The 17,975-nt window shown below is 37.2% G+C and overlaps 1 protein-coding gene across 2 annotated transcripts in view; it reads right to left on the bottom strand.

The window, feature by feature from the left end:
- Nucleotides 1-17,975, bottom strand: part of NUP133 (nucleoporin 133) — a 95,381-nt gene that overhangs the window by 46,565 nt on the left and 30,841 nt on the right. For both annotated transcript variants that reach the window (XM_004384119.2, XM_023738478.1), the window contains 8 exons: nucleotides 17,456-17,590; nucleotides 16,694-16,864; nucleotides 13,997-14,152; nucleotides 13,615-13,685; nucleotides 10,811-10,958; nucleotides 9,317-9,464; nucleotides 8,181-8,338; nucleotides 6,499-6,590 (listed from right to left, as the gene is read on the bottom strand). In XM_004384119.2, the coding sequence (XP_004384176.1) occupies nucleotides 6,499-6,590; nucleotides 8,181-8,338; nucleotides 9,317-9,464; nucleotides 10,811-10,958; nucleotides 13,615-13,685; nucleotides 13,997-14,152; nucleotides 16,694-16,864; nucleotides 17,456-17,590 (1,079 nt within the window). The remainder of the gene's footprint in view (nucleotides 1-6,498; nucleotides 6,591-8,180; nucleotides 8,339-9,316; nucleotides 9,465-10,810; nucleotides 10,959-13,614; nucleotides 13,686-13,996; nucleotides 14,153-16,693; nucleotides 16,865-17,455; nucleotides 17,591-17,975) is intronic.

Here is a 17,975-nt window from a genome sequence, read left to right as displayed (position 1 = left end):
TTGTTTTAAGTCACCAAGTTTATGACAATCTGTTATGATAGCTCTAGGAAACGAATACAATGACTATGGTGACTTGCTGCATTGTTTAAAATTTGAAATACCACAATTTGCCAGAATTACATTAAAAAGATACACTTGTACAAGATAAAATCAAAATATTTTAATCCAAATCTTGGCAGGAAAATTGGAGCCCATACAACAGAATAAAATTAAAAGAATAACACTATTTAAAAAAAAAAAACTTGTCTGATGTTGCCCCCTTGTGGACAAGAAACTAAACTCAATGGACCATTATGATAGCACAGAATTTTAAAACTGCAAAAGCACTTTAGAGTCTAATTCATTGTTACCTCTTTTGTGAGAGTGAGCCACTATGTATTTCCATCAAACCTAGATATCACTATGAGTGGAATTATGGGATTATAAACCAAGAACTGGGAGAAATGGAGGCAGTCAACTCTAAAAATATCTTCAAAACAAAGATCTGCTAGGTAAACTAATAGATCCTTAGTCCATTTCAACTTCAATTCTATTCTGGTCACCTAGTGCGGCTGTAACAGAAATATCACAAGTGGATGGCTTTAACAAAGAGAACTTTATTCTCTCACAGTCCAATAGGCTAGAAGTCTGAACTCAGGGTGCCGGCTACAGGGGAAGGCATTCTCTCTGTCAACTCTGGAGAAAGGTCCTTGTTTGTCATTAGCCTTCCCTTCATATGGGAGCATCTCAGCGCAGGAACCCCAGGTCCAAAGGACGGGCTCTGCTCCTGGCACTACTTTCTTGGTGGTATGAGGTCCCCATGTCTCTCTGCTCACTTCTCTCTCTTATATATCAAAAGACATTGGCTTAAGACACTATCTCAATATAACTGCCACTAATCCATCTCATTACATCATAGAGATAGGATTTACAACACATAGGGAAATCACATCAGATGGCAAAATGTAGACAATCATACAATACTGGGAATCATGACCTAGACAAGTTGACAGATATTTCTGGGGCATACAATTCAATCCATGACGCATCCCACTCAATACTTTGCAAATGAAGAAACAGAATCTCAGACATTTTAAGCAATCTGTCTAATGTCTCAAGCAGCTAATTAGGGGCAGAGAACAAGGGCTGGATGAATTTTCCTGAGTTCATTCAAATACAAATTTATTAGACCTTTTAAGGAAGGTATCAGAATACATGATATATAGACTTATGTATAAGATAAACTAAAATTACTGAATTCGCCTTAAAAAAACTGAAGTGATATCAGGTCAGCAAGTGTGACAAACTGATTACAAAAATGGCCAGCAATTATTCCTCTGTGACTATGTAAAAAATGGCATGGCAGAGGCGTCTGAGTTCCTGTGACTTCACGAGGGGGAGACAGAATCACCATCAGCATCAGCTCAAGGCTGATCCCTATGAGGCAGGAGTGAGACACGCTTCCTCTCTCTGTGATCTTTACCAATTCTGAAACCAACCATCCTGCCGATGGCACCCTCTACTTCTCTACTTGGTTTGATAATTCACTGCAACAGCCTCACAGAACTCACAGACTATACTCACGATCATGAGGTTTATTAGAGAAGTAACAGGTTACAATTCAGGATCAGGAACAACTCAGAATACAGTTCTTCGCTCAGGATAGCTTCTCAGCCATGCCCACAGGCAGGCCTCCCTGGCCCTTGCCCTGGCCCCTGCCCTGTTTGGGCAAGTGTTACAATGCTCTTTAGCTCTGACAATAATTGCCTGGAGGCACCCTACTATGCCAGTAAGCCTCAGCCTGAAGGCACTCAGCTCTCTTGCTCTGTGAGTCAGCAAGCCTAGCTCCACCAAGTGTCCAGGGGCATCCCATTCCACTAGGAAGCCTCCTGCCCAAAGACTCTCAGCTCTCTCGCTCCCTGGGTCAGCACACCCACTGTAACCGCCTTGCTCTGTGGGCTGAGAAGCCTACTGTGCCATCTCACACCAGTTTCCTGGTTTTGCTACCACTGTTTCTCTGATCCCGCTTCTCACCGTCTCCTATGTTACAGGTCTCTGTCTCCTGGGTCTAGGAGGTTCTCAGGGCAGGGACCCTGGGTCCAAAGGATGCATTTCACTCCCATCTCTTCTTCTTGGTGCTCGTGAGGCCCCCCCAGTCCACCTCTGGAATGGCTCATTTTAAGCTTACCAGGATGGCAAAATTGACCAATTACCTCGTTAGGGTTCTATACACCTTGTTTGCATGGTCCTACCACCCATGAGGGTGTCACGTACCTTATTTGCATTATTAGAAAGCTATTCATTTTCTTTTGGGGGCCACAAGCACCTTATTTGCATAGTCCCACCCAATCGTTTGGTGAGAGGTACAAGACCATGGCAAGAAAGGCCATATAAAAACAATCTATCGTAATGCAGTCTTGTTTGGCCAGTTGACTATTAGGAAATATGACACAACAGAGACTTGAAAAGTGGCATGCATTGAGACTTGCTCTTGCCACTCTCGGAACTGAGCAATATGCAAACAGGCCCAGTGTAGCCTGCTAGCTGATGAGAGATCACATGAAACAGAGATAGTTGACCACCAAATGTAGCCAGCCTGGCAGCTAAACACAGACAATGAGTGAGCCCATTCGAGACTAATAGCACTGCCACCTGAGCCCAGTGCCAAAGAGTCAAACTGCAGAATCATGAGCTGGACTAAATAAGCCACTAAGTTTTGTGGTGATTTTAGCCCAACAGACCAAGCCTAATTCCTTTATCAAACCGATACAACTTTGTGTACAACATACATTCCTTAACATACATGACTTTCACATTGTCTTCATGATTACTTTTTTTTTTTTTAATTGTGCTTTAGGTGAAAGTTTACAGCTTATGTTAGTTTCTCATACAAAAATTTATACACACATTGTTGTGTGACTATATTTGCTAACCCTATAATGTAATTATATATTCTGCCTATCCACCCCGGATTTCCCACATCCATTCAACCAGCTCCTATCCTTTTCTGCCTTCTCATCTCGCCTCTGGACAGGAGCTGCCCATTTAGTCTTGTGTATCTACTTGAACTAAGAAGAACACCCTTCACGAGTATCATTTTATGTTCTATAGTCCAGTCTATTCTTTGTCTGAAAAGTTGGCTTCAGGAATGGTTTTAGTCAGGGTTAACAGAGAGTCCGGGGGCCATGTCTTCTGAGGTCCCTTCAGTCTCAGTCAGACCATTAAGTCTGATCTTTTTACTAGAATTTGAATTCTGCACCCCACTTTTCTCTTGTGTTCCTTGTCAGGGTGGTCATTGGTGGTAGCCAGGCACCAACTAGTTCTTCTGGTCTCAGGCTGATGGAGTCTCTGGTTTATGTGGCCCCTTCTGTCTCTTGGGGTAATATTTTCCTTGTGTCTTTGGTGTTCTTCATTCTCCTTTGCTCCAGGTTGGCTGGAACCAACTGATGCATCTTAGATGGCCACTTGCTAGCTTTTAAGACCCCAGATGCCATTCACCAAAGTGGGATGCAGAACATTTTCTTAATAAACTTTGTTATGCCAACTGACCTAGATGTCCTCTGAAACCATGGTCCCCAGACCTCTACCCCTGCTATACTGTCCCTCAACGTGTTTGGTTGTGTTCAGAAAATTTCTTAGCTTTTGATTTAGTCTAGTGGTGCTGACTTCTGTATTGTGTGTTGTCCTTCCCTTCACATAAGATAATTCTTGTCTACTATCTAGTAAGTTCCCCTCTCTCCCTCCCTCCCCACCCTCGTAATCATCAAAGAATGTTTTCTTCTGTGTTTAAACCTTTTCTTGAATTCTTATAATAGTGATCTCATACGATACTTGTACTTTTGCGACTAATTTCACTGAGCATAATACCTTCCAGATTCATCCATGTTATGAGACACTTCGTGAATTCATTGTTGTTCTTTATCGTTGCGTAGTATTCCACTGTGTGAATACACCATAATTTGTTTATCCATTTGTTTTGTTCATGGGCACCTAGGTTGTTTCCACCATTTTTGCTATGGCGAACAGTGCTGTAATGAACATGAGTGTGCACATATCTATTTCTGTGATGGCTTTTACTTCTCTAGGATATATTCCAAGGAGTGGGACCGCTGGATCATATGGTACTTCTATTTCTAGCTTTTTAAGGAAGCGCCAAATTGATTTCCAAAGGGCTGTACCATTTTACATTCCCACCAGCAGTGCACAAGCATTCCAGTCTCTCCACAACCTCTCCAACATTTACTATTTTGTGTTTTTTGAATTAATGCTAGCCTTGTTGGGGTGAGATGGTATCTCATTGTAGTTTTGATTTGCATTTCTCTAATGGCTAATGATCGTGAGCCTTTCCTCATGTATCTGTTAGTTGCCTGAATGTCTTCTTTGGTGAAGTGTCTGTTCATATCCTTTGCCCATTTTTTAACCAGGTTATTTGTCTTTTGTTGTTCAAGTTTTGCAGTATCTTATAAATTTTAAATTAGACCCTGATTGGATATGTCGTAGCCAAACATTTTTTCCCAGTCTGTAGGCTATCTTTTTACTCTTTTGGTGAAGTCTTTTCATGAGTATAAGTGTTTGATTTTTAGGAGTTCCCAGTTATTGAGTTTCTCTTCTGGTGTTTGTGCATTGTTACTTATGGTTTATATTCTGTTTATGCCATGTATTAGGGTTCCTAGCACTGTCCCTATTTTTTCTTCCATCATCTTCACCGTTTTAGGTTTTATATTTAGGTCTTTGATCCATTTTGAGTTAGTTTTTGTGCATGGTGTGAGGTATGGGTCTTGTTTCAATTTTTTTGCAGATAGATATCTAGTTATGCTAGCAACATTTGTTAAAGAGACTGTCTTTTCCCCATTTAATGGACTTTGGGCCTTTGTCAAATATCAGCTGCTCAAAGGAGGATGAATTTATGTCTGGATTCTCAATTCTGTTCCATTGGTCTATGTATCTGTTGTTGTACCAGTACCAGGCTGTTTTGACTACCATGACAGTATAATAGGTTCTACAATGAGGTACTGTGAGGCCTCTCACTTTGTTCTTCTTCTTCAGTAATGCTTTACTTATCTGGGGCCTCTTCCCTTTCCATATGAAGTTGGTGATTTGTTTCTCCATCTCCTTAAAAAATGCCATTGGAATTTGGATTGGGATTGAACTGACATTGTCACAATGTTGAGTCTTGCTATCCACGAGCGAGATATGTTTTCCCACGTATGTAGGTCTCTTTTGGTTTCTTGCAGTAGTGCCTTGTAGTTTTCTTTGTATAGGTCTTTTACGTCTCTAGTTAGATTTATTCCTAAGTATTTTATCTTCTTGTGGGCTACTGTAAATGGTACTCATTTGGTGATTTCCTCTTTGAAATTCTCTGTTAGTGTAGAAGAATCTGACTGATTTTTGTATGTTTATCTTGTATCCTGACACTTTGTTGAAATCTTCTATTAGTTCCAGTAGTTTTCTTGTGGATTCTTTGGGGTTTTCTGCGTATAAGATCATATCATCTGCAAATAGTGATACTTTTACGTCTTCCTTATCACTTTGAATGCCTTTTATTTCTTTTTGTAGCCTAACTGCTCTAGCTAGGACCTCCAACACAATGCTGAATAAGAGTAGTGATAAAGGGCATCCTTGTCTGGTTCCCATTCTCAAAGGGAATGCTTTCAGACCCTCTCCATTTAAGATGATGTTGGCTGTTGGTTTTGTATAAATGCCCTTTATTATGTTGAGGAATTTCCCTTCTATTCCTATTTTGCTGAGAGTTTTTACATGATCACTATTTTTAACAGCTACTCTGTTTTCTATTAAGTGGCGAGGGTATGTTAGATCATATTTTTTTTCCTAGTCTACTTGGAACCATACCGTGGCTACCAAGTTAAAAATAATAGTTTGTTAAAGTAATAAAGCTCAACAAACAAACAAAAATCTCCTCTTGATGTCATAATTTCTCCCACTCTTCTACCACTCAACAAATAAGTAGCATATATCAGTGTCATGGTTTGAATTATGTCCCCCAAAAAATGTGTGTAATCTATTTGGCTAGGCCATGATTCCTGGTACTGTGTGATTTTGCTGTATGTTATAAACCTGCCTCTATGATGTTAATGAGGGAGGATGGGTGGCATTTGTGTTAGTAAGGCAGGACCTGATCTACAAGACTGGACTGTGTCCTGAGGCAATCTCTTGAGATATAAAAGACAGAAGTGAGCAGTGAGACAGGGGGACTTCACACCATCAAGAAAGCAGTGCCGGGAGTAGAGCGTATCCTTTGGACTGGGGTCCCTGTAGAGAGAAGCTCCTAGTCTGGGTGAACACTGAAGAAAAGAAGGCCAACAGAGAGAAAAAGCCTTCCCCTGGAGCTGATGCCCTGAATTTGGACTTTTAGCCTACCTTGACTATGAGGAAATAAACTTCTCTTCATTAAAACCATCCACTTGTGGTGTTTCTGTTATGGCAGCACTAGATGACTAAGACAATCAGTAAAACATGCCCTCAGAAAAAAATAAACCATAATTTTAAAACATGTAATACCTGCAGTATTGCAGAAAAGCAGCTTTTAGCAACTTGGTTTTATCTTCCTGAGCTATGGTTTCATTCTTTGTAGTAGTCTCAAAAACCATACTCTGTAAAATAACAAACTATAGTTTAGAGGTGAAGGTATTAGAATATTCTCAACACACACACACTGTTTAACTATACTGACTATACCAATGGTTTATACACTTAAGATGTTCATTGAAACGTGATAAATGGCATCAAATGGTCAACCAAAGTCCTACAGAAAAGGTACAAATAATTCAGGAACTATATTATGGGTAAAATTATTTGGGGATTCTCTCATGACCAGCACAATCTTTTTATAAGTTTGCTATTATACAACTAATCACAATGTATATGACTAAGCATAATGGCTGATTATAAATTCTATGTTTAAACAAAGATTTAGAAAATTTTAAAGGAAATGGAACACTGTAAGATATCTTGAGAACTTATAGCAGTATTACAATATCTATATAATTATAAAAGAATCAAAGTAAAAAAATTTTTTTCTTGAAACTGTACCAAATTACTGATTTTGAATTCTAGAAATAGTCCATATATTTCACATAGCATACAAATGCAAATTATCCCAAGCAGTATTAATTATTTTTAGTATCTTATAAAAAAAAAATAATAAAACTCTGATGGATGGATGCTGTAGAGTTTCTGTTTGGGGTGATGTAAAATGTCTGAAAATGAACAGTGGTGATGGTAGCACAACGTGGTAATGTAATAATGCCACTAAACTGTACACTTAAAAATGATTAAAATGGCAAACTTTTGGTCATACATTTTATCACAATAAAATTTTTTAAAAAATCTTATGGATATGGATATTTCAGGTTTCAAAATGACAGAAAAAAATGATTTTTATTCCACTCTTCCTCTCAAATCACCCCAAAAGGACAACAATAAGAAAAAGAAACATAACCTCCACCAAAACCTCTGTTAATCTAACCATAACACATGACGATGGAAACCAGAAGCAATGGCAAATGGCAGAGCAAAGAGGAGACAAACCTAAGTGTGTGGTACAGGCATAGGTGTCGATGAGAAGTTGGAGGGTAATGGAAAAGGGAAGTTCCAGGATGAGAGCTGTGCAGCTGTAAAGTTTCTTGAGAGATTTGACTGTGAGAAAAACTATACTGAGAGGCATTTTACAGAGCTGCTGGAACGTGTGGGAAGAGTAAGACCAATATTAAAGAAAAAGTAAGCAAATGTAAAATGAGTCAATTAACACCAAGAATCACACAAAGTTGTATCATAAAGGAAATATAATCAATACATTATTTGGCTTGGCAAACCATAAGCAATATTCACATTGTCATTATAGTGAAAAAAGCTTATACTGTGACGATGAAGGCAGAAGAAGGGGTGTAAGTTACCCAAAATCCTCATCTTCCATAGTAGGAAGTCAACAGATCTCTAAATTGATGAAGCAAGAGACAAAAGTATATGCATATCACTTATAAACATGGAGAAAAAATACCAGAAGAAATAGCTAAAAGACTTAAAAGCAGTTGCTTCTGGGAAAAACGGCAAATGGGATGAGGGAGACAAAAGATCTAATACTTTTATCATAAATCTTTTAAAAACAGTTTGACTTTTTAAAACATTTGTGTGAAATACTCTGATAAAAATAAAAATAAAAAAATCTTATGGAACCATTTTACCTCGTTGCTTGGGCCAGCAATTGAAGATGTCAGGGAATCTTCAAGATCTTCTGCTAATACAGACACATTTTCCCTTGACATAATAGACATCAATCCACTGTTTCTAGAAAAAATGATAGGAACACCACCATAGGAACCAGCTCCTAAAATACTATCTCCTTAAAATAAAAGAAAAATACACAGTTAAATATAATGTAACAAAAAGTTTTCCAAAATCTACCACCCTATGCAGAAAATCATCTTGAACATTTTTTTAAAGAATTGTTTTTCCTTTATAGTACTATTCCTCTCTGACCTCAGCTTTTTAATCCTAAAATCAAATGTCAAGAACCTGTTGTTATTTGAAGAAGCAGGCTCTGTGTCCTTCAGCTTTAAGGACAATAAAAACTAGCCTTGTAAAAAGAGTAATGACAATAAACCTAGAACTACAAGTATGCCAAAAATGAAAATTATTCGTTCTGCAAAACTCAGAATAACAGCTTTTTTAATCTTGTGGAGCCCTCTTGCCCATTCTGTCTTTACCTTATTGAATCAGCCAATGAAACTTTAAAAAAAAAAAAATCTAAGCCTGCTCTTAATAACTCCTCGGAATCTACTCGATGGCAGTGGGTTTGGTTTTTGGACCCACAGTCAAGGCTCTTGTCCTCAGACTAGAAAACCTAGGTTCCATCCTGTTGCCTTATCTAGATTTTGCCCTCTTTCAGTCCTGACCAGTCTCCCCCCAGTCCTATCCCTGTACCTGTTTCAGTTCCCCTGCATGAGTTTACACCTGAGATTCTTGTTCAGAAGTCTGAATCAACAATATCTAAAGAACATTAACTCAGAATAAACCACTCTTATTAACTCAGAATAAGCAATTAACTTCTCTTTAGTGTCAGTTCTTTCCTTCTTGGTCTCTTCTCCTGGGAAAAATGTTACTATTATTTGCCTCTAAATATAACAGTCTGGGAATTCTACCACCTTTTTAGTTTTTCAGTAGGGTTGCCACTTCAGTTACTGTAAGTAAGCTACTGAATGTCTCAGAAACACTTGGAGGCATCAATCATGCAAGAAGCAACACTTATGGAAAGAGAATAAAAACTACTAATATTGACTAGTGAGTTTACTAATCATGCTTTCTAGAACTGCTACCTTACCTTGTGTAGCAAAGCCAATTTTCTCCCGAGGAAGAGAAAGCCTCCCATTTCCTGTGGAGCACACACAGACTGCACTCTCAGTACACAGATAGGCAGTCTGATTTGAAAAGTTTGGGACTACCAATCGACACTTAATCTGGTCTTCAGACTGAAAATTAAATGTAAAGTTATATTTAAGGAGGACTCAAACCAAAATACTGGTTTGTATGGTTTAATAATTCATGTTTTTTTACAACACTATCTCATAAAAATGCTAAACAGACAATTCACTACACTAGTTCTTCTTGTAAGAACCTAATCTAAATACTACCCATAGCTTGAATCACAAAAAAAAAAAGACAGAGTAACCTTATCAACATCAAGTAGTGGAATCATTTGTTGAGTTACAAATAATAAGCAAATGTTGAAAACATCTGCATAGTGATAAGATTACCACCAGATGCTTATAACAAATGAAAGCGAGAAAATAAAAGTGTTAATTCATTATATTATTTTAGAACTGGTGAATACTTTATAAACAATCCTTGAAAAATAAACATTTTGGTTCTTTATTGTCAAGATATAAAGCACAAGCAAGTTAATTTGTCCAAGTTGATATATAAACTAAAAGGGAGACATAAAAATGACTTAATTAAATGATAAAATTAGCAAATGCTAAAACAATAACTAGTTATAAATAAGTAATGTTACAAACAAAACATTAAAAGTAGCATTCTAGGTTTTTTTAAATTAATTCTCACATTGTTTTCTTTATATTCTGCTCTATTGTCTGAAGTAAGATTTTTTCTTTTTTAACACTGAGCATTTTTTTTTCATAATCAGAAATAAGGCTTATTCTGTTTAAAATAAAAGAACAAATTAAAAGATCTTCTGACAGGATTTAGTTACACAAGTCATTTTAAGAACAACAACTTAGAAGAATTAGATCCTACACAAGGTTAAATGAAATGAATTTACAGCTAGCTATTAAGGTTTTCCTCATGAACATCACAGCTATTAAGCTATATGTTAAACTGCTCTGAATAACTTAAAATTAGAAAGCCTGCCTTTGAACGGATTATTAAAAATCTAATAAGTATATAATGCTGCTGCCCACAAATATAATCCTGTTTTGGGCAAAAAGGGATATTTTTCTGTAATATAGAGGGCTCAAAACCAAACTCCAATTCTTATCCGGTATCTTTCTTACTTCATCCTATAGCTCATCGTCAATATTTCCTTTCTAATCACTAATACAGAAACAACAACCCCTTTATAAGAGATAGAGCAGAAGAAGCAAATGGCTCGCTGCTGGTTGATTCCACTTCATTTCTCTTGAACCAATGAAAGATTCTGAGATGGCAAAGAAAATGCAACAGTGTCTAAAAGCAAGCAATTTAAAAATATTTCTAAGCCATCTAGATGAGTCTCTCAGAATTTGGCCCTGCAATGGTTAGAAAAGAACTCCATGTGTTATTGCCTCTTTGAAGTTTAACTGTCAGATGTAAGTCTTACCTGGAAAGGTGGATTATACTGAGTGACCTCTACCGTAACTGCACCTGACATCTGGTAGCCATCATCTTCCACTGTTATCAGAGAGTAATATACAAGACATGGTGTGTCTGCTGGATGCCATGCTGCTGCCAAAATCAGGAGCCCATCACTAGTCAATGAAAAAAAAGAAACAGTTTGGCAGTTTCTGATAAAGTTAAACATACACTTACCATATGACCTAGCACTCCCACTCCTAAATGTTTATTCAAGAGAAATAAAAATTTATGTTCATTACATAAAAACCTTTGGGCAAATGTTTGCAGTGGCTTTATTCATAACTGCCTAAGCTGTAAACAACCCACATATCCTTCGACTGCTGAATAAATGAACAAATCTTGGTACAGCCATACAGTGGAATACTACTAAGCAGTAACAAGGAAGAAACTACTGGATAAATCTCAAATGCATTATGCTAAGTGAAAGAAGCCAGACTCAAAAGACTTTAACTACATAATTTCATTCATACGACATTTTCAAAAAGGCAAAATTACAGAGACAGGAAACAAATGATTGCCAGGAGCTGGGGGTAAAGGGGGGAGTTGACTACAAAGGGGCACAAAGGAATTTTGGGGGTGATGGAACTGTTCTATATCTTAATTGTAGTGGTAGCTAAATGACTATATACATTTGCCAAAATTCACAGAACTACTACACATTAAAGACAGTGAATTTTACTGCTTATAAATTATAGCTCAATAAACCCTACTGACAACTAAAAAAAAAATCAATCGCTAGACAGTAAGAAAAAAGTTAGTGACTAAATTACACACTACTCAGATCAAGCAATTTTAACACAGCTTTCATTTCCTTCTTCACCGTTTTCTTCTCCCAGCTTCCTAATGCTTATCACTTCTACTTGGACTATTCAAAGGAAATCAAGGATATTGGCCCAAACTTGTTACATATAGATGACATATAAGAACATATGCTATACATACGAAGGAACTGAGATAAGACCCAAAGAATATAGTCTTTAGAGTCTCGTCTCTGTACCAAGTAAGGTGATATAGTCAGTTAAACATGCACGATAAAGCTCCGTATCAAAGTTACACAAAAAATTGTAGTGAAACTACTCGGTACGATACTGTAATGGCAGACACATGACATTAGGAACACACACCATAAAGGGTGCACCCTAATGTAAGCTATGGACTTTAGTTAATAAGATTGCACCAATACTGGTTCGTCAATGGTAACAAACGTACCACACTAATGCAAGATGGTAATGGGAGAAACAACGTGCAGGGAATAGGGAAAACACTGGAACTCTTTGTACTTTCTGCACAATTTTTCTGTAAGTCTCAAACTACTCTAAAAAATAAAGTCTATTTTAAAAAAAAAAAGATATAGGAGGTAGGGGAGGATTGCATCATCTTGCAATTGGGAGTGCCATAAAGAGTGTCACAGAGACATATCTAACAAATAGGATTTCTTAGACAGTGATGATAGGATCAGTTTTATTTGACATCTTTCTAAACAAATCTTCAGGTATGAGAAAACATGGAGCTATTTTAGGTAGTGAAGAAGATGGGAAGTCAATTAGAATTTGGCAAGTCAGAAAGATTTGACAAATAAGTTTTCATGTGGGTATACACAAGGTAATAAATTTAAGAATAAAAATATTCAAATTTTACATCTAAAACCAGAAGAACTGGATGGTGTCCAGCTACCATTACTGGGACATTTTGATCAAAAATTCTATAGTAGAATCCTGATCAAAAGGAGGAAAATGTACAACAGAATTTGAAATTCTCATGGACTCCAGACTTTCTGGAGCCATGGAGGCTAGATGAGCCCCTGAAACTACTGGCCTGAGGTAATCTAAACCTTAAACCAAAAACACCCTCTGAAATCTTCTTAAAACCAAACAATAGTTTAGCTTAACGAGTAAAAAAAAAGTTCTGTCTTGGACATTATGCTCTTTTAGGTACTATCTGTATAGGATCAAATTGACAACAGCAACTCAAAAGATTAGATAGGATTCTTAGGGGCAGTAAGTTTATGTTAATGGGGGAGGAACAACTCAGAAAAAGAGGGCAAGAATGGTTGCACAACTCAAAGAATGTAATCAATGTCATTGAATTGTACACACAGAAACTGTATAAATTGTTTTACGTTTTGTTGTGTGTACTCTCAACGACAAAATAAAATTAAAAATAATAATAATATATTAATTAGCTTTATCAGACTAACCTGGGATCATAAGTACCACTTAGAGAACTGTTTCTAGGAGGAAATTCACTGAGTACAAACCATAATTGAGTTCCAACTTGTACTGCCAAGACAACCTTACCCCACCTTTCCTTTACTCAGTATAGTCACAAAAGTAAGCTTACTAAAGCTCCTTCAGCAACAGAAAAAGGGCGGGAAAAGTGTGCTTGTATCCCTAGGAGAGGAGAACGCTCATAGCACTGAATGCACTACAGCAGTAGGCAAGGACAGGATCTCGGGTATCTCTTGGCAGTAAAGAGAGAGAAGCTCCAGCTGTGAGAGCAGAAAACAAGCACCTCTAACTAGAGTAGACAACAAGTGTCAGGATATACATTGTAAGGCTGACTGACAGTGGCCTGTATTTCTAAAATGAACTAGCATCATTCGATAAAGAAACAGCAAGACCACTTAGCAAGGCTTAACAGATGACATGAGAAGATCAGCACCAGAAGCACTGGAAGAACAGACAGCAAGACTGCTCATCATTTTAGAGTACCACAAATTTATTTTTCCAAGCTATTACCTATATTCTTTATGACAAATTAATTGCTTACCAGTTTTGCTTCAGATCCAAATACCGAATGTTGACACCTTCTTTAATAGCTTCGTAGTTACTTTCAGATCCCTATATGAAGATATCAATAATGTAAGCTCCTTGAGTGTAGGAATCATTGTCACCTTTGTATCCCCAGCACATAGTAAAGTGCCTCGCTCACAGTAGCTAAAACATTTGTTGAATGAATAATATATAAGTTTTAAAAATTATTAAGCCAGTAAAGCAGTGATTTCCAATAGACTGAATACCTCATTTCTGCTTATCTGATAGCTATACGCTATGTTTATTACATTGAAATGTGTTCAAATAAAACAATTGAAAGAATAAGTATTATACAACCCAAAATGTGAATTACAGAGATGAATATTTTTGTTCCTTACCCAAATAGCATCAGCAATGTTTTCTTTCAGGGCTCTATTTAAATCCCAACTATGTGCATGTTTTTCTGAAGAATCATCTAATTCCCATTTACTGATGTTTGAACTTGTAAGGCTATAAAAGCTTGATGTCTCTCTATCCCAAAGGACACTTGAAAGCTATATGAAGAGGAGAAAAAGATCAAATTTACGGAGTGTTAGGTTCTAATTCTTCTGAAATTCAAATTGCATGTTTTATGACTATTTGATTAGCGATCCTAGCAGAAGTCTTCATTCAGGATCCGAAGGAAGGTGTGATCCTCAAATAGACATTGAAAGCACAGTAGGCTTACCATAGGCAGAAGTACAAAGGCAGAAGACCAAGGAAGAACAAAGCTGGGGAGGTAGGAAAGTGACAGGGTCTTCAGAGAGTAAGAAGCAGTGCTGTTAAACTGGAATGTAGATTCTAAGTACAAAAGAAGCAAAAATAAGGCTAGAGTGAAAAGTTAGGGACACACAGTGGAGAATCTTGTATGTGACTGAGTTTGTAAATCTAATAGGCAAGGGAGATATTATTATGGCCTTTGAGCAGAAGTGTGACAACCTAGAGCTGTGTTATAGAAAAATTAATCTGGCAGGGATGTGTGTAGTTATACTTTTTAAGTACGTATTTGCTTATGAGGTATAGATGTGTATTTTTTTTAAGCTAAGTAAACATGAATGGTTTGAGTTAAAACCCTAATTGTCTCCATTTCTCCTGCCACCATAATTCTAGCCACTTATGGGGCAGGAAGGAGCCAGCAATGAGTAAACTGAACTGGCAACCGGAGCTGAGGTAAAATTTACCAAGTACAGACTAGGGCATAACAATGGAAACAAAGATGAGCAAGGAAATGAGATATGATAGAAGTTAAATCTACAATGTCTAATAAATAACTACTTTGCTACAGAAGGAGAAAGACTACCAAGAAAATATAAAAATTTTATACCTACGTCACTGCAAAAGTTATAAGGCTATTAATACAAAGGGGCAGATCAGAAGAGAAATGAGTTTTGTAAGGTTAAGTGTGTAGTCAATAGGACAGAAGAGGGAAGCTGATAAATTTGTTTTCAGACATGTTAAGTTTCAGGTTTAAAGAATATTCAAGGGAAGCAGGTGATGACAGCTCTTTAAAATAAAAGAGGAAAAATAGTACACTAGGCCCCCCTTATTCGCCATTTCGCTTTCCATAGTTTCAGTTATCTTTGGTCAACCGTGGTTTGAAAATATTAAACAAGTACAAAGCACGATGAAATCTCACAGTGTCCCACTCCATGATTCACATAACTTTTATTACAGTATAGTTATAATTTTTCTATTATTAGTTATTGTTGTTAATCTCTTACTGTGCCTACTTTATAAATAAAACTTTATCATAGGTATATATGTACAGGACAAATCATAGTATATACAGGGTTTGGTACCATCTGAGGTTTCAGGTATCCACAGGTCTTGGAATGTATCCCCCATGGATAAGGGGGCACTACTGTACAGAGAAAAAGAACATGTGCTTTAAATTCAGACCAAGCTGGGCATAAATCCCAGTTCTGCCACCTTGGTCAGTTGATTTAACCTCATTGAGCCTGTTTCCCCATCTGTAAACTGGAGGTATTAGCAATCTACTTTACAGGTTGTGGTCATGATTACATGAAATGTAAATAGGGAGCCACTGGCATACAGTGGAAACCCTGGTGGTGTAGTGGTTAAGAGCTACAGCTGCTAACCAAAAGGCTGGCAGTTCGAATCCACCAGGTGCTCCTTTGAAACCCTATGGGGCAGTTCTACTACTCTATCCTATCGGGTCGTAATGGGTCAGAATCGACTCAATGGCAACGGGTTTGGTTTTTGGGTTTTTGGCATAGAGTAGATGCTGGATAAATTCAGTTCCCATCACCCTTCCCTTCACTATTCTGGAGCTCAGGGCAAAACTGGAAGCCTAGAGACGTAGATCTGAGTCATCTACCTAGACACCTGGAATCATGGAACTGGAATAGTTCTGATTCAGTCTAGAATACTAAGTTCTTAGGAAACACTTTTATTTATTTATTTTTTTGAATTTTTATATTTTATTTATTTATAAAGTGCTCTATAAACCATCAATGCTCTTTGATTTTTTTAAATTTTTTTCTATTGTACTTTAGATGAATGTTTACAGAGCAAACATTTTCATTAAACAATTAATACACATTGTTTTGTGACACTGGTTGTCAACCTCACAACATGTCAACACTCTTTCCTTCTCAACCTTGGGCTCCCAATTACCAGCTTTCTTGTCCCCTCCTTGCCCCTGGGCTGGTATGCCCATTTTGTCTCGTTTTGTTTTACAGGCCTGTCTAATCTTTGGCTGAAGGGTGAACCTTAGGAGTAACTTTATTACTGAGCTATAAGGGTGTCTGGGGAGGAAACATTTTTATTTTACATAATAGTTTTAATTCTATAAAAAATGTACTTATAAGAAAATCTGCCTGATTTAAAGGTATTAACATACAAGATGTGGGGGAGGATGGCTGGTATGGACTCTTAGTCATAACAGTAAAAATGGTTCAATGAAAACATCAACGGTTCTATTTCATATACACCATTGTTCATACTAGAGGCAATACAGACCTCACAAGAAACTTTCAACTTACTGATTTCACTAAGAAACAAGTTTGTAAAACAAAGTTGTTTTATAAACTTACTGTAAGATCACTACTAGCAGACAAAATTCCCAAAAGAGAAGAAACCTTCCGACCAATTCCTGAAAGCATGCCTTGCCCTTGAGGGAGGATATGCTGATGAATCTTTCCTAAACTTTCAGGTATCAACCGGATTAGTTGGCTTCCTGATGAAGACAAAATAAAGCTTCCTCCCTGTGAGCAAATATTGTGAGATTAGTTCAGTTAAACATGTAACACTAAGATATTTTTAAAAATTAACACAAAATAATGTTTTGATACAGAGAAAAATCGTCCACACCTTAAAACAAATCTAACAAAGTAAGAAATGGGAACAGTATTATTTTATTAAAACAATTTACTTAAGAATCCAGTCACTTAATATTATTAATTCTACATTTAAAAAAAAAAAAAAAACTTTTATAGCAGAAAGTATTTTTTTTAATTATAGGTTCACCATATTGCAGCTTCAACAAATCAAGCATCAGATTTTATTTCTTTGGTAAACTTGCTGACTATAAATCAGGAAACCATTCTTTATAGTGTATAAGGGTTTTTATGTCACTCTCCTAAAACACTTCTGAAAGAAACAAATATAACCAGCTACTATCTAAGATTAATGTTAGAGTCCTATAAGAAGGGCTTCCCTTTGGCCTACTGTTCAAATCCTAGGTCCTTACAGTTTTCTCTTGTCTCTTTTTAATCCCTCCCTGGCCTGTATGGTCTGTTCAAAACTCTGTATTTTTAGTCATTCAAATTCCATTTATAAGCCAAATCATAGCTTACCTGAACTGCTGTTAGAAAACTGCAAGTCTTGTCACCTCCCAAATCTACAAAAGTCTCTGTGTAAGTGTCTTCATGAGCAAGGTTTGGCCAATAGCGGATAGATCCTTCTCTGGTGGCAACCATTACAGCAACGGCCTTGAAATAAAACATAACGTAGTTGTGTTAGTTAATAAAAGAATGATTCAAAACTTGGAAGTCTGTTCCAGCAAAATGGGGCTCTAAGCAGAAGCACCACGCCAACCCTCCACAGCAAAGATCCAAAAAACTAAGCTGAACAGAGAAAACAACAATCCTGAAACCGTAAAACATCAAATAAAGAGATAAAGAACTCAGCCAGGCACCAAATGGAGTGAGTAAACCGACAGAGAACAGAGAGCGAGGACAGATTCATGCAGAGGTCCCCTAACAGCTAACACAGCGCGCATCCGCCATCTTGGACTCCTATCGGAGACCAGCAAACAGGGGGTACGAGAAAGCAGCTTCACTGAGATTCCAGCGCGAGACAAAACAACCGGTAATT

The sequence above is a fragment of the Trichechus manatus genome, unplaced genomic scaffold (genome assembly GCF_000243295.1).
Source record: "Trichechus manatus latirostris isolate Lorelei unplaced genomic scaffold, TriManLat1.0 scaffold00117, whole genome shotgun sequence".
Lineage (NCBI taxonomy): Eukaryota > Metazoa > Chordata > Mammalia > Sirenia > Trichechidae > Trichechus > Trichechus manatus.
The sequence above is the reverse complement of the archived record's forward strand: the minus strand, read 5'-3'. Positions and strand labels throughout refer to the sequence as shown.